Source organism: Euprymna scolopes, chromosome 7 (genome assembly GCF_053919585.1).
Source record: "Euprymna scolopes isolate OS-2025 chromosome 7, ASM5391958v1, whole genome shotgun sequence".
Lineage (NCBI taxonomy): Eukaryota > Metazoa > Mollusca > Cephalopoda > Sepiida > Sepiolidae > Euprymna > Euprymna scolopes.
The window spans coordinates 161,890,330-161,916,414 of NC_136488.1; the positions used below are offsets into that span (position 1 = coordinate 161,890,330).

Below are 26,085 nucleotides of genomic sequence, written 5' to 3' on the forward strand. Positions count from 1 at the left end.
ATTACTTTTCAATTTGATTGAAATATTAAATGTAAAATTTAAAAAATAAGACTCTTCTTAAGAGAAAAAAAAACAATCTTAATTTAAATGTTTGCCGAAATACACACTATACGTATACATACGAGGGGCGTTCCAAAGGTAATGCCTCCTATTTTCTTTTATTCTACCTAAATAGATCAGAGGGGATTTCAAATTGCATTGTTATGATGACTGAACTTATGCATTCATGACCTAAAAGTTTCATCCCTTCGTTGCAGATATTGATAGTGTGAGACTCTGTGAAAGCAACCTCTGTCATTGACTTGCATCAGAAGTAGAGATGCGTCATTGAATTGATAATGGTGGTGACTATGTAGAAAAATAAATTCTGGAGTACAAAAGATCTCTCATTTTAATGGTACCATCCCTGTTTTGTAGCTTTTCAATTTTTTCATAAAAAAAAAATAGGAGGCATTACATGTTGAACGACTCTCATATGACAAAACATGCTCCAGACACCCATGCACAGCCATCGTTCATCGTTGACAAAACTACACTGAAAATAGTGGTGACTATGTAGAAAAATAAATTCTGAAATGTAAAATGGCGCTCATTTTAATGGTACTATTTCTGTCTTCATAGATCTTCAACATTTTGAGTTAAAAAAAAAAAATTAGAAGGCCTTGTGTATGTGTATTACTATTATGATTTGCATCAACATGTCTAGGTTACTATTAAGACTTGCATTTGGTTTCAACTTAATAATCTTTTCAAAGCCATATAGGGTTTTCTAAACAATTTCAAATCGCATTTGGTTCTGGTAAAGATATTTGTAAATCCTTTTGTTATTCCATGGGATTTGATTCTAAATTTGTTTCCCACAATTTTTCATTTTACAGAAGAGCTGCTCTACACAGTCCTCAGGATAAAGTTGCTGCTGTGATGGGAATGGATGTTACTCTGGGATATTTCTATAAAATCTTGGCAGAAAAAGTTCCAGCTTGTGAGCAGCCAACTGTAAGGTGAGTGCCATTTGCAAAATATCTACATGTATTCTCACCTTCTCTATACTTAACTGCAGAAATCCATGTCATCCTCAACAACACCCTATTTACCTGCTTCCCTAAGAAAGCTAGATGGGACACAAGGTCCAGCGCAATGTGGGATTTGACCAACATCACAAGGGTGTTCAAGTAATGAGCACTAATTGGATGGATGTGCTCTCGATACGAAGTTGGCAGTCAAAAGAGGACGTGGCGTGCAACCTTAGACTTTGATTTTCCTTCTTTTATCATTTCTTTGTATTCTTTTTTTATCTTCTGTTTTCTAGAAAAAGTGAAACTAATCTATTAATTTGTTAAATATGAAATTCTGAAAAAAAAGTTTTATAATTTTTTTTTTTTTCTTTGCTAATAATGATACTTGTTTCTGTTTAAAACAATGGCTCTTCATTGACTTTTGTGCAATTTTTTTATCCTTCTCAGATGTTTTATCATGGATGACAGTGGTTACCTTATTTCTCACCCTGACCTCATTGAACCAAATTGCAAGGGTCCAGTTGAACAACAGCACATTACACACAAGGTGAGACAATTATTAATCCTTAACATCGTCCAGTAGATGTTGCATTAATTGACACCAGTAATTTTCTGTAATTTTTTAATCTTTCATTGAATTTTATAGACAATATTAGAAGCCTCGGTTCTTATCTAGAATTTCCCCTTATATTAAAAAAAAAAAAAATTCAAGAAAAATCTGTATGCTGTATGTAGCTGTGATGAAATGAAAACATGTTTTAAAAAAATCATATAAATTGATCAAGTAGTTTTATTTTTATAAAGACAATCATTTTTAAATAATTAATGGGAATACATAAATCTAATAAGTATGAATGAGTGTTAAATTATCTCCCTTGTTTTTCAAAAAATTTTTTTTTCAAAATGTGAGTGAGACGGTCACTTCCCAGATACTCATAAAATCTGATTATCTTATTTAAAAATAAAACTACTTGATCAATTTATGTGAATTTTCTCCATTTTTCAGTTATTGTTTTTCTCCATTTTGCACTTAATTTATTTTTTCATTTTTTAGGAACCATTAATTGCGAATGATATTTTAAATCATCGTGGATTTGTCCAGAAAAAACTCTGCAATCGTTACAATGACCGTACTGTTCAACGGTTTTATCATGTAAGTTGATCATGATTATTTGAATCACCATTTTCCCATTGGGATATGATGGCAAGGGTGGGGTGGGGGCATTTCTAGTGATAGGCTGATTCCAATATTTTTCTCTATTTCGATAAAATTACTGATTCTGATTTTTAAAGCTCTAAATATTTATCTACACAATTGTTTTTTTAATTTTTATTTTAGGATTATTGTGAAAACTCATGTAATATGTGCATATATTTTTGCAAATGTAAAAAAAAATACACTTGAGGGGGTGATGAAATATAGATTTACACATAACTTAAAAGCAATAAACATTGATTATGTTATCATAAGTATCGGCAATGGAAAATGAAGTTTTAAACAAACAAACAAGAAAACAAAAGAATCGTTTTTAGCATCAGAAAATAGACACAAATTTTTCAGATTCCGATTCTGATACCTCAAAAAATTACGATATTTCTCATTCCTGATTCTAATTAATTGTCTTAGTACTAGTCGCTTCCTTCCAAGGATAAGAAATCCCCCCCGAAAAACAAACATTTGTAGGTTCGCATCCAACATCAGGGAGTGATTCTGACCATTTTATTTTGATAGCTTGGTTGAATTCTCATCTCTTTAAATCTAATGCAATAAATGGGAAGGCTTCAACTATTAATGCAGACTGCATAGATATTTAAATTTCTACATTGACATAACAATCCAAGACATTCAACTTCACTATATAATTTGTATGTAAGAATTAGTGATGGAACCATTCCAATATTTTTCCCCAATTCCAATACAATTAACGATTCCGATTCTTTATAAATCCTATTATTTTAACTATAAAGCCGTTATTTTTTCCCGGTTTCCGTAAAAACACATGTTAAATGTGTAGATATTTTCCTAAACGTAAAAATACACTTGTAGGGGATGATCTATTGATTTTAGTTTTACTGTTAATTTAAAATCAATAAATATTTATTATTTTATCATTATTACCAGCAACAAAATCAAATCAAAAAGACGAAAGAATCGTTTTGGCATTGGAAAATAGTTCTGATTCTGATACCCTCAAACGTTCCGATATTTCTGATTCCGATTAATCATTCCAACAGTAGTAAGAAATTACAAAACTAAAAACAATGAAATCATGGTTTGTATTTGAATAAGAAAATCATAAATGTGGTTTTATTTTACGGAAGATGATAGAAGTAGACATGAAAATGCATTATTAAAGCTGAAGCAGCCATAAAATTCATTTCCTGTGCATATTCCAGAGAGCTTAGATGATATTGAAGTACTTGTTAAAGTCACCTTTTTGTTTTTTCTTCTTTATTCTGAACAAGTCATATTGCCACTTAGATGTAAGGGGATACTATTTTGAATGATGTCTAACATCTTTTTATGATCAGGGAAGCAGGAAATGGGAAAAATTCTAAGTCTAGCAGTCCGAGGGAAAAACTATTAAAGTAGAAGGCTTTCTGGCATCTAGGGATCTGGATAATAAACAGGTGGGAATTTGTTCCTTGTTGGGTTAGTCGAAAGTATGCCGAGGGGGCACAAGTTTTATGAGTTCGTCAAAGCACATCCCATTAAAGTACTTGTAAAATAGGCACAGGGATGCAACATTGCAGTGATGGGACAGAGTTTGAAGCTTAGCCGATAGTGTGGGGTCTTTGGAGTTGGATAAGTATATAACTCAACAAAAACTTTGCACTTTTACGGGTTTTTTTTTAAAAATATTTTGTTTAATCTGTCATAAAATCATTAAAATCATTAAAATAAATAAATAAAAAAATAATAAAATCATTAAAATAAATAAATAAATAAAATAATAAAATCATTAAAATAAAATTCAACTTTATTTTTTTCAGTTTAACACAAGCTTGGATGGTGTTCTTACAAACCTTGTTCATGGTGAACACTGTGCCCGCTATCAGGTAAGTCTTTACAATAATTTTTTTTATTTTCCTATTTTGTTCATATACATTATTATCTAAACAAAACCATTAATTAAATGTTTGTACCTTTTTTGAAATGCATTCTTCACTGGATTAATCTGTTTTAATTTTATTTTTATTTCATGAAATGTAAAAGAAATTATTTTTTTAAAATTTTCGAAAAGAATATATTTTAATTGTTTTCTGGATATAATCAGTAATTACCTCTTGTGACCCCAGATGAAATTTAAGGAAAATGTAAATGGTGTTTTGAGATTCTTTGAAAAATTTAATCTTTGCTGAAACTTAATTGTTGTAACTGTTAATATATCTATTTCTATAATGCACAACTAAACATTGACTTTTATATATAAAGATTATACCTTCGTACAATTAGTTCTGTATTGTTGGTGATGATTTTTCTAATAAGATGGAAAACACAAATCATATCCAACTGTCATTTTTTTTTATACCTTAAAAAATTGTCCTTTATCAAAACATGAAAAAAAGGAACAAATGTAATGTAAACCAACATCTTCCCACTCATCTCCCCTAAACATCTTAGCCCCTTACATCCAAGTGGCAACATGTTTTGCTTGAGGTGAACATGATTTGAAGAAAAAAAAAAAAAAAAAAAAAAAAAAAGACATATCATTTATATGTCAGCTAGAGTAAGGAGTGACAGTATATAATTGATCAGGAATTCAGAAAATCTCTAGATTCCATTTGATCACCTGGGTGAATCACTCTTCGTTTTAAACCTGCACACTGCCACAAAGTGGTGATCCTTTGTGCAAAGGCTGGGACATCATTGAAGACCCAACCCAGGTTTTGCTACAAATAGTAGGAAGCAGAGGGTAGCCGCAAACCAGATCAGAACAAAACACTGCAAGACTGCAGTAAACAAACACAGGTGAAGACAAATAGACTCCCCAATCTGCCCAAAGTGCAAGGAACCACTTGATCCTACACTCTCCAGTCACCTGACTGGAAGGTGGCTATGTGACAGCCCATCTCTCTGAAGACACTTTCTCAGACTGGCTAAAAAATAGCAGTATAGAGGTTTAACCTATACAATACTACTACTACTAGTAAGGGAGTAAAGGTCCCCTGAATCCATAGATAACTGACCCAAGGGGTCGACATACTATATCCCGCCCCCAAAAAATTAAAAAAAAAAAAAAAAAAAATACAATCATCAGCCTGAGCAGGTTAGAAAGATAGAATACTTTTTTAAAACTTTTATAGCCATAGAAGTTTAAAACAAAACAAAAAAACAACCTATATCTACTTCTGGTGGTGTACAACCAGCAGTTTATTCCATGCCCCCACGGCCCATATAAGCATTGAATGAGCAGATAATTCAAGTATATTTTACATATCTACCTTGTATTACCTGAGTAATCCTAATGATGTCCTATACGTATCGTTTGTATATCTACCTAGTTCTCTATATAAAATAATGAGATGTATAAAGGGAGCGAACTCTTAAGAGGTCCAGACAGTTACGTCCCTTGTATGAGTTCGATAAATTATTTTGGTGCTCGGCCATAACTTGTCTCCACCCAACTCCAGAGAAAAAACAAAAAATAAAAAAAAATCGGAGCAAGTAAAGAATAAATACCCCGTAGCAGACGACGCCGCCTGACGGTGCCAGGTGCACATTTCAACTAACACCGGTGATTCGACCTTGACATTGGCACAAGCACATGGCGTCGGTTGTTTTTAAACACGTCAAATAGCAAACATGCTCGAATATTCGCCAGCAATTTTTTTTTAAAAAATATATTTAGAAAACTTTTGAAGATTTAAAAGAAAAAGTATATATTTACAAAACATTTTTTTTTTTTAAGTAAGTAACAAAACGAAGTATTTAAATAAGATATTTTAATAAATGGGTGTCTCTTTCTGTTTCGGATTTTTGCGACCAAGATTGATTTTTATGTACCGCGTTTTGTGGGGGTGGGGTTCTGTGTGCGTTTTTAAGACAATTAAATATTTATTTAATTATTCTTTAAAATATTAACTTCAGCGACAATTAATATATTTTTCAAATAATATTTTGAAATATTAAATTTTTACGAATATTCACGAGCAAGATTTTTTTTTTAAATAAAAAATATTTAAATAAATGGGTGTCTTTCTAAGTGCGTATATATATATATATATATATATATATATAAAGAATAGATGCCCCGTAGCAGACGATGCCGCCTGGCACCGCCAGGTGGCGTCGTCTGCTACGGGGTATCTATTCTTTACTTGGTCCGAAAAATCTTTATGCAGCTCCCCAAAGCATGACAGCACAAAATATATAAATACTAGCGATTAGTTTACTAACAAATGAATTTTTAATTTCAGATAACTCAAATCCCAGGTACAAATGCATTTTTAGGGATTGTTAACCACACCTGTGATACAGCCACGGCCTTTTGCCCATGCAGTATGGTAAGTTTAAAAATGAAAACAAACTCATAATATCTATTAATTTATCCGTACAACTGCACATACATATCATCATTGTAACAGCCATTGTAATAACTGCCTGTTTTTTTTTGTTTTTTTTTATAGATTGATCGCCTTTGCCTCAACTGCCACCGAATGGAACAGAGTGAATGTGAATGCCCGTGCGAATGTCCACTGGAAATGAACTTCTGCACCGGTGGATTACTCGAAGAAGATGATGAGTGAGTTTTTTTTACCTTTTAAGCACTTTGTTTCTGTTTATGTCCATTTGAAACGAAACATACTCTGTTGTCTTTGTTTTATGGGAAATCTGTTTACTGTTGGGTGCTTTTCCAGAATTCCTCCCCTATATATATATATATATATATATATATATATGTATATATATATATATATATATATAACAGAAAAATCTTTATGATGTATGTACCTGCAACAAAATCAAAATATCATATTCCAAAAAAAATCAAGTAGTTTTATTTTTATAAAGAAAATCATTTTTAAGCAATTAATGGGAATTTGTAGGCATTACAACACAAATCTAGTAAGTATGAATTATTGTTGAGTTATTTTTATAAAGAAAATCATTTCTAAATGATTAAAGCAATTTATCAGAAATTGTAGGCATTATAAGGTTGATCTCACAAGTTTAAATTTTGAGTTATCTCTTTTGGGGCAATCACTTCTCACTTAATCATGAAATTTGATTTTCTCAATTAAAAATGAAATTACTTAATCAATTTACATGATTTTTAGAATATGTTTTCATTTCATCACAGGTACAGGGGAGGGCAGAGCGGTAGCTCAAGATATATCTAAGGCTTTTGACAGGGTATGGTATGAGGGTCTCCTCAGGAAAATTAGATCATACGGTATCACTGGTAGAATACTTAACATAATTAAATCCTTCTTAGATAAGAGAAAAATCCAGGTTGTCCTCGACGGTCGTACATCTAAACAATATGATATAAATGCAGGGGTGCCCCAGGGTTCTATCCTTGGACCTCTATTGTTCCTGATATTCATAAATGACCTCCCCGACAAAATTGCCTCTGAGATGGGTATATATGCTGATGGCACTACACTCTATGGCAGGCACGACAGGAAGACGAATGAACACATTTCTAAAGAAATGGCAGAAACACTAGAGGAAGACCTCCAATCTGTGGTGGAATGGGGACAAAAGTGGTTGGTTGCGTTCAATGCTGCCAAGACTAAACTAGTTTCATTCAATAATTACAAGAAACCCTCTCTACCACCTATAGCAATGGCCAATGACTCTTTATCTGAGAGTACATCTTTCAAACTCCTTGGCCTAACGTTCACAGGAAACATGAGTTGGAACAATTACATTGAAGGCATTGCCAGGGCCGCTGCAAGAAAGGCGGGCTTTCTCTACCGTGCTAGAAAACTACTAACACCCGAAAGTATCCTGTACCTCTATAAGGCCACCATTCGCCCATGTATGGAGTATTGCTGTCACATTTGGGCTGGTGCATCTGCTACTAGTCTCTCGCTCCTTGACAAGGTTCAAAAGAGAGTCGCAAACCTGATAGGCCCTGAACTGGCATCTAAGCTTCAGCCTCTGTCCCATCGACGAAATGTTGCATCCCTCTGCCTTTTCTACAAGTATTTTAGTGGTGAATGCTCTGATGAACTGCAATCACTTGTGCCCCCACGACGTGAGCACCCTCGACAAACCAGACAGGCTGCTAAATCCCACCCCCACACTGTAGAGATCCCTAGATGTAAAAGATCTTTTTACTCCAATAGTTTCTTCCCCAGAACCGCTAGACTCTGGAATTCCATTCCAGGTCCCTGCTTCCCCAACAGTACTGACGTGCAGAAGTTCAAGTGTAACGTGAACCGACATCTTGCTGCCCAAATCCCTACATAGTACCCCAGTAGTTGTTGCCCCTGATAGTAGCCCCCTACACCAAAGTGGCAATGTGCCTTGTTTGGGGTGAAAATGTAATTAAAAAAAAAAAATTTAAAAAAAAAAAAAAAAAAGGTACATACATCATACAGATCTTTTTTTTTTTCATTTTTGTTTTTTAATATCAGGAGAATTCTGGACAGCATTGTTCTTTGAGAGGCAATAAATGTAAGATTCAAAGTGCTCAATATCTTAAAGATAGATTGATATTAAATCATTTAAAAAAAAAAAACTTAATAAACTGCATCTGTAAAACTGAAGCTCGGACACATAGAGCATGCATGCTGAGATAGAAACCGTTTTCAAACTTTCCTACTTAGTGATACCTGCATACAATAGAGCATGAGATGTTTCTGTATTTTTTATTGCAAACATCTGTCTACATTTTTTTTCTGTTTCCTGTTGCGGTAAACATTCAAAATTTATTCTATTGCAATTGATCAAATACTTTTTATGCCTGTTAGTTTTGGAAATTAATATTTTATCAAATTTAAAGATTGAAAATGACGTTTTTACAAATAAATTGATTAAAAAAAGTTTTGTTTTGTTTGTTTTTTTTGAAAAAGGAAAAAAAAACAAAAAAAGCATGGCCTTTCTCTAATATTTAACCTGTGTCTTAAAAAATATCACTATTTGGTCACTTAAAAAATTATTTGAGATGTACTTTAAAAAAGATCAATATTTGACTTGTCTCTTAAAAAGATCTAATATTTCACTTATCTTTTTAGACACTGTAATATGAACATATCAGTTGTATAATTGTAAATTATTAATAAAAAATATTAACAATTATTTTAAAAAGATGTCAGTGGTGCATCCTTGATTACAAATATGTGAACAAGTTGAAAATGATTTGTTGACAAAAAATTTTTTTAAAACAACACACATCAGTAGGAAATTTCCAAACATAAAATTTCCATTAAGTAACAAAAGGGGATGTACTATTTTTCTTTGATATGTGAATTGATCAAGAGACAAGTGATTTAAAAAGTTATAAAAATCTTACTCTCAATCATGAGCGTTATATACCAAATAGGATTATTTATTTATTACCATTGTAAGTTTTCTATGAGTGCAATGGTTATTATTTTTACAAGCAATAGCATGCTCCCTCAGTGTACGCAGTGTGAAGATGCATGGAAGTGAAACCTAACCAATGAGAGTTGAGGACATGCATTGCATGGATAGAAATGACATGAGAATCATGGTAATGTGTAATATGAGTTATAAAGGACAGACGGATGTGATAAGCTTAAATGTAGATTAAATGTAGCAGTATAGAGAAATGTGTGCAGAACAGGAGACTTTCATGGTATAGCCATGTTGAAAGAATGGACAAGGATTTTGGGTTAGTAGTTGAGGTAGCAAGATCAGTCTACAAGAGAAGGCCAAAGAAAACTTAGGAAGAAGTGATTAAAATGGGCTTGAGAGAAAGAGTGATAAAGAGCTGGCCAGAAATAGGTATGTTTGGAAATTTATTTTGAAAAGTTGTCCACCACATGCCAGCATGGAAAACAGTCGTGAAACTGGATGTGATAATGGTCACATGTTTTTGCTAGTATGTAGCAAGGGAGAGGTAATGACTGGGAGGATGACATGACAATGGAACAAGCCTGGGAGGATGGTATTATCGCAACTGACCAGATAATACTCCCCTCCCCAATTGAACATTGAAAAATAATACATTAATCTGGAATGGTATAGTAAACTTAAACTGAATTAAGAATAAAAAATAATCCAAATAGTATAATTTAATAGAAGTAATAGTATAGTTTTGGCTTCAGACAACAACTTAGTAGTAGTAGTAGTAGTAGTAGTAGTAGTAGTAGTAATAAGGTTGCATAGGTAGCAGGTAACGTTGGAAAATATCAGGTGGTGCTCACACGCAATGCCAAAAAAATTGCTGATTGCTGAGCGATGACGTCAACCCTACATTCTGATTGAAGAGTTAGGGTCATGGAAAATGACCTAAAACAGAAACAATCGGTTGTCCCATATTCTAACTTGGATTGGAACTGCTAGAAATGCAAAAAATAAATCATTAGATATTCCAATAAGAATGTCAATAAAAAAGAAGGCAGAGAGAGGCAGCAACTCGAACAATGAGTGACATTTCTACCGACACCAACATTACCCCACCAAACCCAACCAATCTCTCTCATCATATGCCATCAGGTGATAAATGTAAATACAATTTGTATTGTTGACTTAATAAGTTCGTTTGTTTTGATTTAAAAAAACTACGGCTAAAGAATGAGTGTGTATATAATTTTGCATGCATTTGATAAAAGTGCAACCAATAAATTATATAGACCTGACTTTATAACAGTAATAATATTGTAAATACTTACTATGGTCCATAAACATATGTAAAGGTGCACTCTTAAAAAACCTGTTATAGATGGGCGATTTTTGTACATTCTTAAAATCAATTGAAATGAAACGATTTGCCTACTGACTATTGTTACAAATTTTGTATTGTATTATTCCTTTTTATTTCTGTTCACAAATGAGGAATTGAAAATGCCAGTCTGTGTGTTTCTTGCAGTAACCCTAGCTGTTTGCGTTACCCAGAAGAGGGCAAATTGGCGGAGGTGTGCCAAGATCTGACTGATAAATTGCACCAGTGTTATCTTCCGAAATGCGAAGAAAGGAAAACAAAAATGTATGTAACCATTTTTAGTAGTGTTTTTTTTTTTTTTTTTTTTTTTTTTTTTTCCTAATAATTCAACCAGTTTGATTATGTAAAACGACATTCAGATAATAACTATCAGGTTGACAAGAAAGTTCTTGCAGTTTTTAACTTTTAAATTCAGATGAACATATTTCGGCTCAAAAAAAAATTATTGAGTGAGAAACGAGTCGTTTTTGTTGCGTAAAAGATGATACTTCATAACAGTGTTTCTTTTGGTTGTCATTCAATTCGTGAGACACCGATAAAATGCATATGCTGAAGCCTATGAACCTCCACTAAAATTGAGATGTGAAAAATTAGGCTTACAATATTATCTAAAACTAAAATCAAACCCCAAAAATTCTGCCTATCAATGCACTTTCAATCCCAACTACACACATCTATTCAAACAAAAAGAAAATGCAATTAAACCCTTTGGTCTCTACATGGAAGAAACAATAAAACCACTTACAGACAACTCAATAGATCAAACCAGCATCCACAAGGAAAATCTCCCAGAACTCCACCCTGGCTGTTAAATCAACCTAAAGTCATACTAGACCTGACAATATATCCTAAATCCAATACTCACCCTGCAGACTATAGAGAAAAACTAAACAACATTCTGGATACTTAACCCAAATTGGACACACATTTACACGGATGGTTCCAAAGATCAAAACAAAGTGGGATGTGCCGCTATTTCAGAAAACACTATTCGGCAGAAAAGGTTACCAAATAACTCCTCTATCTATAGTGCAAAATTACAGCCATAAACCTTGCTCTAGATATTATCACCAACCAAAACTCAAAAAAATTTATAATATTTGTAGACTCATTATCAGTATTAGAAGCAATAAAAAAAATAAAAAATTAAACAATCCCTTACTCATCAAACTGTTACAAAAGATCCATTCTATCATGCAACACAAAACTTTCTTCTTTTGTTGGATTCCCAGTCACTACGGTTTCCGCGGAAATGATAAAGCTGACATGGTGCCCAAAAATTCCTTAAAACTATAAATAAACGACATAAAGGTCCCATACACGGATTACAAACATTTAATAAACATTTTTATCACAAAGAAATGGCAAGAAAATTGGAACAATTGCCAAAACAACAAACTCTTCCAAATTACCCCTATACTTAAAAAGAACCCTCTAGATACCAGAAAATCACGTAAAGAAGTAGTAGTCTTATCATGTATCCGGATAGGACACACATACATAACTCACTCCCACCTATTAAAAAGTGAAGAACCCCCCAAATGTATACCATGTCACGAACCTTACACAGTGAAACACTTTTTACTTGACTGTCATGATCTCACACGAATTCGTCAACACTACTACAAGGCTACAAGTTTAAAAGAACTCTTTGATAAAGAAAATCCTAAAACGATTCTAAATTTCTTAAAACAAGCAAATCTTTACCATAAAATATAAAAACCATCAAATAACAAACTACACCAAAACATTCGCCGAATATACCCAGCGAAAATCGATTCTGAAAATATCAAAAATTTAAATCTTGTATACAGCATTAAATGACCCAAAGAAGGTTGATATGCTGGTTAAACAAACAAACATCAACTTAAAGGAAGAAAGAAATGATAAAGAGACCGACTTTACTTTATATGTTACTAATGAGGGGTGGGGGAGTGTTGCCCCGTTGTAAAATACGGTTTAAGTCTTAAAAAAAAAAAAAAAAAAAAAATGGCAGTTGGGTACCATCAGCCAAAAGCAAAAATAAAAATAAATGCTGCATGCTGGACGCAAACTCACATTTCTTAAGTTCTCAAGCGAATGCGTTATCAGTGGAACCACGATGACAGCTGTTATGATGCTGTCAATTTAGCTTTTTAAAAGAAAAGAAAATGAATCAACCATTTGTGCATGTGCGGTTTACAGTGTAAAAAGCAAGGTTTTTACCTGCCCCCCCCCCTCCCAAAAACAAAATGACATTTCTACATGAAATAATTAACGATTTTTCCAATTTTTCCATATTATGTGTCAGAGAGATCTCTTTCTAATGGCACCACATTCATGTCGCTTTGATATGCATGACAAGTTTTAGTGGACACGCATAAAAATAAACACACACACACAGGTATTTGCCTTTTCTATAATAGATTATTATTATTATAATATTAAAGAAGATTTGTTTACTTTAAAATCCAAAATGTATTTTACTCATGTCAGTTATTTTGAGAAACAACCATTAAGTAAAAAACAAGTCTTCTTTAAACATTTTGTAGCGCTGCTGCTTTTCTGGTATACTTTTATTTTAAAACTTCTAAAATCATTGTCAACAATGATAATTGTTTTTTGTGTTTATTAGAATTAAACCTATTTTTAAAAACTGAATTGTAGAAAAATCTTTATGATGTACGTAACCGTCACGGAATGAAGGTGTCATATTCCAAAAAAACACATAAATTGATCAAGTAGTTTTTTTTTAATAAAGAAAATCATTTTTTTAATGATTTTTTAGCGATTTTAATAGGAAATTGTAGCCATTATAAGGCTGGATTTTATTTGGATAGTTTTAATCCTGTTGTCTCCCCTTTATTTATAAAACATGGCGGATCAGAACATAACGTTTTGCTGCCTCATAAAATCTTTTTTTTTTTAGTTAAAATATAAAAAAACTAGTTGATCAATTTACATGATTTTTAGAGTATGACATCTTTGTTCCATGATGGGTATATAGATCTTTTTTTTTTTTTTTTTTTTTTTTTTAAATAAGTTTAATTCTAAATAAGCACCTTATATTTTAAAGCTTCTAAAATCAGTATCAAGAGTGATATGTTTTTTTTTTTGTTTTTTTTTCTTTTTTAAACAAATTTCTTATAAACTGTTCTTAATTTTCTTGATGTTTTAATTTCTCTTTGTCTTGAGTAGGTCCTGCCTTGGCGTGCTTGGCTGTGAATGGTGTGAAATGGAAGACAAAGATGGAGTCAATATTCGACTGTCTCAGTCCTACTGTGCCAGCCAGAGTGTTTGTTTTGGAGGAATACTGGGAGCCCAGACACCGTACGGGGACCTGTCGTTACAACAATGTAAGCTACACCATTACTTGCACGGATTCACTTTTTATGCACACACGATGAGCTGTAAAATTGCTATAAGACAATCTCTTGATATACGAGGGTCTCTTATTTTTTTGTTTTTTTAACTCAAAGAGTTGAAAAATTACAAAGACAGGAATGATACCATTAAAACGAGCGACCTTTTGTGCTCCAAAATTTATTTATTTTTTTACATAATCACCACCAATCTTAATGCACTTTTGCTAGTGATAAACAATGGCTATGGATGGGTGTCCGGAGCGCGCTTTGTCATGCAAGGGTTGTTCCAAAAGTAAAGCGCCTTTTTTTTTCTTTTTTTTTTTTCTTCAAATGTTGAAGAGCTATGAAGATGGGAGTGGTACTATTAAAACAAGTGACCTTTTGGATTTTAGAATTTATTTTTCTACATAGTCATAACCATTCTCAATGCACTTTTGCAAGGAATTCAATAACACATGTCTGCTTCTGACACACATCCATGACAGAGGTTGCTATCTTAGTCTCACACCATCAGTATCTGCAACAGAGAGATGAAACTTTCAGGTCATGAATACATTAGTTCAATCATCAATACAATGCAATTTTTAATCCCCTCTGATTCAATTTTGCGAAATAAAAAAAAAAAAGAAAAAAGGGAGGCATTACATTTTGAACATCATTCGTATTTATATGGGGTAAGTTGTGTAATAGCTGCGTCATGAACGTAATTTTATATGCCAGTGAATGTTAGGTCCTCACTTGTCTGTCTGCAACATAACGATAGATCCACAATCAGATAGATTTGTAATCTAAAAAAAAACAAAAAAAACGCAATACATTAGGTCATGGATTTGCTGAAAGCACTGCGTTTTTCCAGATAGAGGTCATTTTAACAATGTATCCGTTATGTTGGTATGTCATTTTTTAAGACATTGTAGAGCATTCATCCTACTGGATAAACTATTGCAGAAGGATAGATGTTTTGAATTTTGAGAAGGTTAATATATCAAGAAAATGTGGAAGCAAATAATTAAACATTATTTAGGGTGGAATTCGGAGAGGGTTGACCTGCTGAACAGTGAGCTTCCGAAATATCAAAATGTCTGATCACGACGCAAGGGAAGAATCAACGTTAAATGAAATGAGACATATGTGAATGGTCAAGGTATACGAACTTGTTGAAGATGCACAATATTTCTGAACATCAGTGAATTTTTTAATGTGACCGTAAAAATGGCCAAATTACAAATAATGATATTTCAAGTACTGAACAAACTACATCAGCTCACAAATAATAAATAAATAATCCTATGTTGAATACCAAGTCATATTGAGTTTAATGGAAATGACAAAGCTTACAAAAAAGCAAAAAGAGCCACAAAGGGAAAAATCTCTCAACAAAATATCATAGGCAGACTACAAACCCCAAATTAAAAAAAAAATGATCCCCAACAAATAGCAAGGAGAATGAAATCAATGTGCAAACAATAAAAAATAAATGAATCGTTGGAGAATGGCATAGAAAAAACAGCTCTAATAGAAAAAAAAGTTGTATTAAACTGATTACACATAAGTCACACTCGTTTAGCACACTTGTATTTACTGGAAGGTGTTGAACCTCCATTATGCACAGCATGTCAGGAAAAACTCATTATGAAACATATATTACTGAAATGTGTTAACTTTATTCCATACTGAAATAAATACTTTTGTGAGATCGATCTCTTCAATAAAATAGAACCAACCAACATAACAGACTTTCTGAAAGAGATAAACCTATTCACCAAAATATAAACTAACCTTCCAAACACACAGTAACACACCCAAATTTCCACTAAATTTGCATGACCTTAAATGACCATAGAAAGGTTGATAGGTCGTGAAACACAAATCAACCAACAAACAAATAATAGTATAGATCAGGAGTCAGCAACTGTTGGCCTACAAGTGAATTTTAGTTGACATGCCACTTTATTCAGGATATGATTTTAATTTTTTTTCTGTAGTAAAATTAGCGATATTGTTTAAATATATTCTAATTATATTTAATACTTGTTTTCTTAAAACGCACAATTTATTTGCATATTAAATAACATTATTGTCCTCCATGCCATGTTTGGCACTCCTATAATCAACATAATTTTCGACCCTCATGCTCCAAAAGGTTGCCGACCTCTGGCATAGAATATATGTCTAAGCATTTTCAGATTTTCATTAATTTGTAAAATGAAATTGGAATTTATATTTTTTTTTATTTTTGTAAATTTACAAACTTGAATTGTGTTATAATTTTTTTCATGAAATGATTAAAAGCATATGTTTTGGTTTTCTAAATTTTCAAATTAAACTTGTGAAATGTATTCAAAGGGCACTTGTACAGTTTAATCAAGACATTAAAAAATGAACATATCAAAAAAAAAAAAAAAAAAGGTTATATTGTACGTATCCATTTTGAACTGAAGATCTAAAAAAAATTTAATTTAATTTGATTGAGTAGTTTTTTTTTTTTTTACAGCAGAAAAACACGTTTTTATGAGAGCGCGTTGAAGTCAGCCATTGTGGAAATTTTTACCATGCCACGGGGAGATAACTCCATGTAAAGCGCCAACACTCCCTCCCCATCTTTATTACTAGCTTTTCTTCCTAAAAATCGAACCTTTTACTCGGTATCATAAAAAATTGTTTTTTCGCTTTAAAATAAAAACTACTTGATGAAATTAAGTGAAATTTTTTTTCGGAGAACTTCGTTCCATAAAGGATATATACAATATAATCTTTTTTTGATATTTTCATTTTTTAACGTCTTCATTAAACTGTACAAATACCATTCAAAGATGTGACCAATTTTCTCCATTCAAAATTTGCACTAACCACATAACCTACATCAATTCCGACTTATGGCAACTGTCAATAACACTAGACATGTGTCTTTCTCTCTTCACTATATGCTGACCCTTAGGGTTAATACCAACAAAATAAAAACAGACATTAATTCTGTTTTAGCAATGAAAGTCTCAGAATAAAAAACGATTTTCATTTTTTTAATAAAAACCAACATTCGCTTTTTTAAATTTTCAAATTAATTTTGTAAAATGTTTTCAAAGATATGACCAAGTTTCTGAATGCATTTTTTTTATTTGTAAATTCCAATAGAAATTCTTTTTGAATATTGATTCTTGCTTTACATCTATTTCTCTCTTCTGTGTGTGCATATATGCATTATCTATATATATAAAAGGTAAAACCTCCAGTTTTTCATAAAAGATATATATTCACTCTATTTAAAAAAAAAAAAAATACATTTATTAATAAAAGATCTGTGCCCAAACCTAAACGTAGATTCCATGAGCAAAGCTTCTTTCTTAGAACTGCACGCCTGTGGAATTGTCTTCCGTTTTCCAGCTGACTACAATATGGTTGTCTTCAAGTCTAACGTAAACAAGTTTTTGATGAGCCGTTCCATATAAGTTAACAAATTTACAAATTCTCCATTACTAACGATTACTATAGTACACTCTTTAACCCTTATCCTCGAGTGGCCTCTTGACCTTGATAAGTGGTGATGCCTATGTAAAAAAAAAAAAAGATGGAGGGGAGGACCATCTAAAATCTAATAACATAATTTACATACTTTTGCAATTTACATAAGTTTTTATTTGTCAAACATGAAAGGATCATTTTTCGAATATATTTATATATTGAGACTTAGCTTTCATATACAAGTAATTAGCTGACTAAAACATGCTCATGAATGTGTAGCGACACCTCAATGCTTATGTAAAAACAAATAGAAAGTATACATATATATGTATATATATGTTATGTATAATGTATATTTGGATCTTTGTTCTGCAGTAAGCCTGGATTCTGAGCCAGTTAATGTGAAAACGACACCTGTCGGTCCCGTGGCAGGAGGAATCATGGGAATCTTTCTGGTTCTTGCCCTCAGTGTCTACTGTTACCGACACCACGTACATCGCACTTCCCACCAATATGTGACATCATTGCCAGAGAATCAGGCTCGAATGTCACATTATTATTATGAAACCGAAGAACCAGAGCCACATGAGGAAATTGGCACTGGTAAGTCATTTATATCATCATTATGCAAAACATTTTTGAGCTTTCATTTTTTTTTTTATCTTCTGTTTCTTTGTTTTTACCTTTATCTTTTGTGTTTTTTTATCTTTTGTGTTTTTTTATATATTTTTTATCTTTTTTGTTTTCTTTTGTTTTTATCTTTTGCTTTTATCTTTTTTTTTTGTTTTGTTTTCTTTTGTTTTTATCTTTTGTTTTTTTTTTTACCTTTTTATCTTTTTTTATCTTTTTTTTTTTTTTTAAATCTTTTTTTTTTATCTTTTGAGTCATAGTTTTCATTTTGTTATATTTATTGTGACGATTACAAATTTATTAGTTAGAAAAAGAAAGTAAATTATGTGATTAAATTTTTTTTTTTTACTCTTGTTCATCTCCAAACAAGGCATATTGCCACATGAACATTTTAAACCCTGTCTACTGGGAGCTATGCAAGAAAATGAGGAAGATGTCTGTTTATATTACATTTAAACTTCTGTATATTAGCACAGTCAGGAAAGCAGGAAACAGGGAATTCCAGTCAAGCAGTGTGAGGGAAGAAGCTATTAGAGTAGAAGGTTTTTTGGCATCTTGGGAACTCTACAGTGAATGGGGGTGATTTTGCTGCTAGACAAGTTTGTTGAGTGCATGTATGTTGAGAGAAGTACAAGTGCAATGAATTCATCAGAAATAAAACAATATATGCAAAGAAAATTATTTGTTATTTTCCAATTCAAACAATCATTAAAAAGCAATAACAAATAATGTCTTTTTTTCAAAACTAATATGCAAATTAGTTAATTTTATGACTGACGTTGCATATATATATATATATATATATATATATATATATATATATAAAAAGGATGGTGCATCTCATAAAGTTAAATTAACTTAAAGTTGAGTGTTTTTAAGTTGTTGCATTTATTTTTGAACAATGGAGGGATGCCCGGCATTGCCTGGTCATAAAATGCACTTAAATATGATTTTAATTTGTCCAGATTTTGTATATATTATTGTAGAGTCGTGATTTCAAAAGTAAAAAAAAAAAGTGTTTGGGTGTCATCTGCTAGAATTAAAAACCGAAAGCAAAACTATAGCGTTCAAAGTTGGTGACGTCACTATTGTACCAACGTGACACGCGTATGAACTGATTAAAAATTAACTAAGATGAATGTACAAAATGTATTATGATTTTTTTTTTCAATTTTGACCCCTTTTTGGCCCTTTAAAAACTATTTTAATTGGCGAAAGATCCATAAAAGAACGGTCCATAAAAAATCCAATCATTTGAAGCCCCTAGCACCGCTCTGCAACTTTTAGTTTCAGAAGAGATAGAGTTTGAAAATATGGAGACAGACAGACATAGTGCCTTTTATATATTAGATTAATGGTTTTTATTCTTCAAGTAACTGAGATGTTGGTTCAGATTACAGTTAAACTTGAGCATGTCGCTACAGTCAGGGAAGCAAAAGTTGGAAGGGAATTCTAGCAATCTGAGGGAAGAAGCTATCAGAGTGAAAGGGATTGGATTTTGTTGCTGAATGGGTTACGCCAAGTGGATACATGTGCAATCAGTTCATCAGAGTACATATTTGTAAAACAGGCACAAGAATGCAACCTCATGGTGAGGAGGGGATTGGAGTTTGGATGACAGTGTGGGACCTATTAGATTATAAACTTTTTTTTTTTTTAAACTAAGTCTGACAACCTAATGATAAATGCACCAACCCAAATGTGATAACAAAACTCCATTCAGGTGTGATTAGTTTTCTAGCATGATAGAGGGATCCCACCTTCTTTGCAGCAGCCTTGGCAATGTCCTGTTTTTGCTTGATTCTTCCCACATTTCATTAATGTGAAATTTAAACTATAATTCCAATCAATATTTTCTTTTTTTTTCTGAAATTTTGAACCATTTTTTTTTTTTTTAAATCTTTCTAATCAAAATCTGCTTTCACATTTTAACTTCTATTTCAATATGCACGTGACCAAATTTACGTAATATTGCTATCAAAGTTACATTTCCTATGAAGCATTCATTATTTGAAATTAATAAAGAAGAATTAGTTTATCTTTTTTTGCATTTATAGGCGGACATTAAATCTTTTTGTGTTTACAAAATAATTACCCAATCAAACGTGTATATTTTCCTTGATTTACCAATTAATTTTTGAAAGAAAAATATTAAGAAAAGATAAGATTGCCTGAGAAACATAAGTAACAATGGTTTTTATTAATAGTTAATGAATCGTTTTTTCTGAGTTGGGTTTGAAGGCTAAAACAATGCCATTTTGTAGAAAAAAATACTTAAATACAGGACAAGGTAAACAAAATAAATGACAATATTTAAAAAAAATTTTTTTTTTATTACATTTTCACCCCAAACAAAGCACATTGCCACTTTGGTGTAGGGCGCTACTATCAGGAACATAGGCATCAGGGGTACTGTGTAGGGAGTTGGGCAGCAAAATGTCTGTTCACGTTGCACTTGAACTTCTGCATGTCAGTACAGTTAGGGAAGCAGGGACCCGGCAGGGAATTCTAAAGTCTAGCTGTCCTGGGGAAGAAACTACTGGAGTAGAAGGCTCTCTTACATCTAGGGATCTCTATTGTGAAGGGGTGGGATTTAGCTGCTTGTCGGGTTTATTTAAGTCGAAGGGGCACAAGTGCTTGCAGTTCGTCAGAGCATTCACCGTTCAAGTACTTGTAGAAAAGGCAGAGGGATGCAACATTTCGGCGATGGGACAGGGGTTGAAGCTTAGATGACAGTTCAGGACCTATCAGGTTGGCGACTCTCTTTTGAACCTTGTCTAGGAGCGAGAGACTAGTGGCAGATGCACCAGCCCAAATATGACAACAATACTCCATACATGGGCGAATAGTGGCCTTATAGAGGTATAGGATACTTTCGGGCATTAATATCTTTCTAGCACGGTGCAGAGAACCTACCTTCTTCGCAGTGGTGGTAAAGAAGGTTTCTTGTAATTATTGAAGGAAACAAGTTTAGTCTTGGCAGCATTGAATGTGACCATCCATTTTTGTCCCCATTCCACTACAGATCAGAGGTCATCCTCTAGTGTTTCTGCCATTTCTTTAGATATGTGTTCATTTGTTTTCCTGTCATGTCTGTTATAGAGTGTGGTGTCGTCAGCATATATACCCATCTCACACAATTTTGGTCATTTAATAATAATAGGTCATTTATGAATGTTAGGAATAACAGAGGTCCTAGGATAGACCCCTGAGGCACTCCCGCATTTATATCATATTGAAAAGTTCCAATATTTATTTTTTAATTTTTTTCAACGGTTTTGTCAAGAGCTAGAAATCATAATAAACCATGGCTCTATATTGCGAGTGAAATAGTCGTATTTGCGAGTGATTTTTCAAAGTGGCGACCAGAAATAATGAAACGCTTATCATTCGGTGATTGCATTTCTTTCACTGACAATCTTCCAAATCTCACTGAGTGAAAAATATCTTTTCAACTTTTTTCTTTTTAATAAACGAACAAAGTCAAATTATTTAAACAATAAAAGTTTAATAGAACAATATACTCGTTTTTTAAAGAAGGCTGTTGAAAAAAAAAACATCTAAAGAAAACAGAATGTTTATACATTAAAGTATCAACATAAAATTTGTTGTATATTTAGAATTACACTTATTAAAAAAAACACAGAAAAATCTGTATGATGTACGTACTCATCACAGAACGAAGATGTCATATTCTAAAAATCATGTGGGTTTGGCTAGTAACTTTTCTATTTGGCTAGTAAATGAAAATATTTAGTTATCAAAGGTCGACTAAAGATAAATTTGTCCATAGAGCCCTGTAATAAACACACTTCGATTGAGTAATTGTGTGTGTGTATGTATATATATATATATATATATATATATATATATATATATATATATATATATATATATATAAAGATTAATAATTGGAAATTATAAATCAGTTTCAAAAGGATGAACAAACAAAATCAAATTGAGTGTACAATCGTTTCGGAAACGATATTCATTTTAAAATTGACAATAAACATTGACAATAATTGACAAAGATTGTGTTTTTGAATATAGTATCTTCATCAGCAAAAAGAGGGGTGGGTTTGGGTGGAGGGTTTAAGACACCAAATAAAACTAGCATTTTTGAAGTAAGAAAAGTGGATAGTTCTTATTGAGTTGCATTAGAAAATTTGTTTTAAAGTTTGTCAGTACATAAGTGGGCATGTTGTATTTTGGCCACAAATATATATATATATATATATATATATATATAAAAGTGAAAGTGTCTGTCTGTCTACATTTCCCTACACAATAACTCTGTCAATTTTCAGTCTACAGACACGAAATTTGATATACGGGGTAGTGATATTTGGGAAAATCTTTTTAATCAGTTTTCGGCCAGAAATTTGGCTGTTAAGGGGTCAAAGTTCAATGATTTGACCTTTGAGAACTCTACCAAACTCCTCCGACAATTTTGGGTCTAAACACTTGAAATTTTAGATATAGGTTCCTTGGACATGGATCTAACTTATTAACTTGATTTGAACCCAAAACAATAAATGTTAAGGGGTCATAATAGGGGTAAAAGTTTAAAAAATTTGACCTCTGCAGTCTCTACCAAATTACTCAATTTCCGGTCTGAACATTTGAAATTTTACATAAAGGGTATTCAGAGATATAACAAGCCTTTTAATCGGTTTGAGTCGAAAATTTGAGCTACAAATATATAACTCTATGTATGTATATATGTTTGCATGTCTGCTTAAAACTTTCGACAGAGGCGACGGATTTTCACAAGATCAGTTGGTTTGAAGCTCAACCCTTCAGATGACAAATATTGAAAAATTGGCTAAAAACATACATTTCTTCACCCTCAACTGGGCATTTTTCTACAGGGAGGGGTCGCTTTTTTCGCCAATATTTTTGGAAGTCATCCCCTCTTTCGATTGTCTAGCCTTAATTTAAACCTACATCACTTCTGGTTTGGCGGTAGTCGTAACAGCAAAGAGGTCACGTTTTTTTTCATGTTCTTTTCCTCCTTCATGGTACGGGTTTGAGCCTGCCTTCCTACTACCACTTTTTTTTTTTTTTGCTCAAGACACCTCCAAACACCCAGGCAACGCCGGACACCCATGCTAGTATATATATATATATATATATATATATATATATATATATATATATATATATATATAATTTTTTATTTCTGGAGATGAAGTTTATCTTGAAAATTCAAGGAACATAACCTCTCGATATCATCCTGGTTAAATGCATTATGTTGGTAAATAAATAAGTGATAATAATAAAAAATATTGTCATTTATTTTGTTTACCTTGTCTCATATCCAATAGTATTTTTCTATAAAATTGTCTTCAAACATGACTCCTTACATATTTTTTAAACGACTGTTTAGTAACTGCATCCATTATATTAATGTAAGAATTATTTAAATATACATTAGAAAAAAACTATGTACATAAATATTAATTATTGAACATTTAACAAGTTAATTAAATGGGTTTTTTTTTTATGTAAATTTCTTTAGGATATTATTTGGATTCTTTGGACTATTGTTCTCATGAGTTTTATTTGCATATTTCGATTTATGTAACCTCCAACTTTCTTCAGGTGTATCTTGTCAAACTCGAGAATCTGCACAGAATTTCAAACAGAACCTTTATTTAATCGACGGGAGGTAACATGCTCTTGTTCTGTCAGCCCTGACTGTGTAAAAGTTCTAATTCGCAATTGTAGTTTTGAGTGCCACTTGCACTGATGATTGAGCCTTCAACCTCCCAAAGAGTGTAACTTTACAACTGAATTTCACCAAGTACTTTATCCACTATGCCATGAATCCTTGCAGACGTGCAAATAACACTCCAGATGAGAACGGTAGTCTGAAGAATGCAAATGATATAAATAATCAAATCTCATCTAAAAAAATTCGGAAATGCGTCATAAAATGTTTTCGCTTTCATTTAGGAAATGTTTTATTGTGCAATTCTTCTTAAACATGTATGACATGAAGTAATTTTTTTTTTTTTTACTAATTTTTGAATTTATTTATTTTTACTAATTTGTTTTAAAATTTTACTAATTAGTTTTTATATTTTACTAATTTGTTTTAAAATTTTACTAATTAGTTTTGTAAATTTTACTAATTAGTTTTTAAATTTTACTAATTAGTTTTTATATTTATTTTACTAATTATTTGTTAAATTTATTTATTTTTACTAATTAGTTTTTAAAACTTTGTTTTTGTAGGACACACCAATTTTGTTCTTGCACCATTTGAAAATCCGGCCAGCATTTCTCCATACCGTGTAAATACAACCTACCGCCGACCAGCAGGAGGTGACAGTGATCATGGCTATAGCACAATGACCCCACATGAAGACAGTGAGCATGCCAGCCTGCCCTGCCTGGAACCTCTCCTCATAGGAAAGGATCGATTCAAGCCACCCACATACCCAGGTTCAAAGGCCCCTGTCATACCGCCACCGCCTATGATTTGCAGCCGCCGTAGTCGCAGTCCGACACCGCCCCAGACGCGTCTATCCACATATACCCCAATCCCAGAACAAACTCTCTTGCCATCTCAGCAAACGGTCGTTGGCACCACAATCCCAGAAGGATCCCACAGTATCATTGCAAACGTGCAAGTTCATGTAGTCGACGCCCACTAATCCTGCCACTACTATTCTCTCTCCGCTCACACGTACACACGGACACACTACCAACCTTGTAAATAGTGTCGCCTGACGCATCTACTTGCGTACTTGTATTCTTCAACGGTCAGTGGTCTATATGCATCCAAATCTCAGACAGAAAATATGTGCTATCCAAGTTGTGTGTTGAAGAGTGAATGTGGGCTTGTCTTCCTGTACATAAGACGTCTACGTGTATTTGAGGCGCTTGTAAAAATGTAGGGTAAGAAAAAGAAATCCATCAAATTTGAGATGATGCCAGCCTCCTCTTTTCTCTGTGGTCGAAGTACAAAAAATGAAATTTGAAACGTTATTCACTTTTCACATGTCGACAAGCAACAGATATATAAAGCTGAATAGTCAATCTTTTATATAAAGAACATATTTTGTTAAAAGCATCTGTTAATGTGAGATTTCTATGTACTTTTCTCTCTCGTTCTCCGGGGTATGTTATCCAATTTCTGAAGAACAATTATAGATTAGACATTTTTTTCCTGCTGAGATGCATACGATGGTAATAAAAACTCTAACGGATGTGCTCTTAGTTATTCAGTAGTGCTATGCATATTTAGAAACCTGCTATTTATTTGCCTCCATATTAAAAACAAAAATACCTGTCTGATGTCTGTGATGAAACGAAAATATCATATTTCAAAAATCACGTAAATTGATCAAGTAATTTTAGTTTTAAATAAAAAAAAAATCAAAAAAATCTGAGAAGTGACTCTCACTTGACCCTTTTAAAAAAAAAAATCTCGAAAAACAAGGGCGATAACTCAACAATCATTCATACTTATTAGATTTATGTTGTAATGCCAATTGGTATGGGTCAACTTTCCGATTAATGGTTTAAAAATGATTTTCTTTATAAAACTAAACTATTTGATTAATTTACGTGATTTTTTTTTTTTTTGGACTATGATATTTTCGTTTCATCATGGGTACGTAAATCATGCAGATTTTTCTAAATTTTTGTTTTTTCGTATGGGGGAATTCTAGACAAAAACCTAGTGTTTTTACAGAACGCCCTGTGACGATGTCCATACAATGACTAAGAAAACTGTAAAACAACAACAATTGTCTCTGTCTT

General features: G+C 32.4%; 1 protein-coding gene across 2 annotated transcripts in view; it reads left to right on the plus strand.

Moving 5' to 3' along the window:
- The window catches only part of LOC145280220 (VWFA and cache domain-containing protein 1-like), a 335,274-nt gene extending 309,668 nt beyond the window's left edge, over nt 1-25,606 (plus strand). Inside the window, exons 20-29 of one of the 2 annotated variants that reach the window (XM_080132006.1) lie at nt 879-1,001; nt 1,464-1,563; nt 2,071-2,169; nt 4,011-4,076; nt 6,438-6,524; nt 6,648-6,763; nt 11,009-11,143; nt 14,057-14,214; nt 18,058-18,285; nt 24,553-25,606. In XM_080132006.1, coding sequence (XP_079988132.1) covers nt 879-1,001; nt 1,464-1,563; nt 2,071-2,169; nt 4,011-4,076; nt 6,438-6,524; nt 6,648-6,763; nt 11,009-11,143; nt 14,057-14,214; nt 18,058-18,285; nt 24,553-24,974 — 1,534 coding nt within the window. In that variant the 3' untranslated portion in view covers nt 24,975-25,606. The remainder of the gene's footprint in view (nt 1-878; nt 1,002-1,463; nt 1,564-2,070; nt 2,170-4,010; nt 4,077-6,437; nt 6,525-6,647; nt 6,764-11,008; nt 11,144-14,056; nt 14,215-18,057; nt 18,286-24,552) is intronic. The other variant, XM_080132007.1, reaches the window with a different exon arrangement.
- The last annotated feature ends 479 nt before the right edge of the window (nt 25,607-26,085 follow it).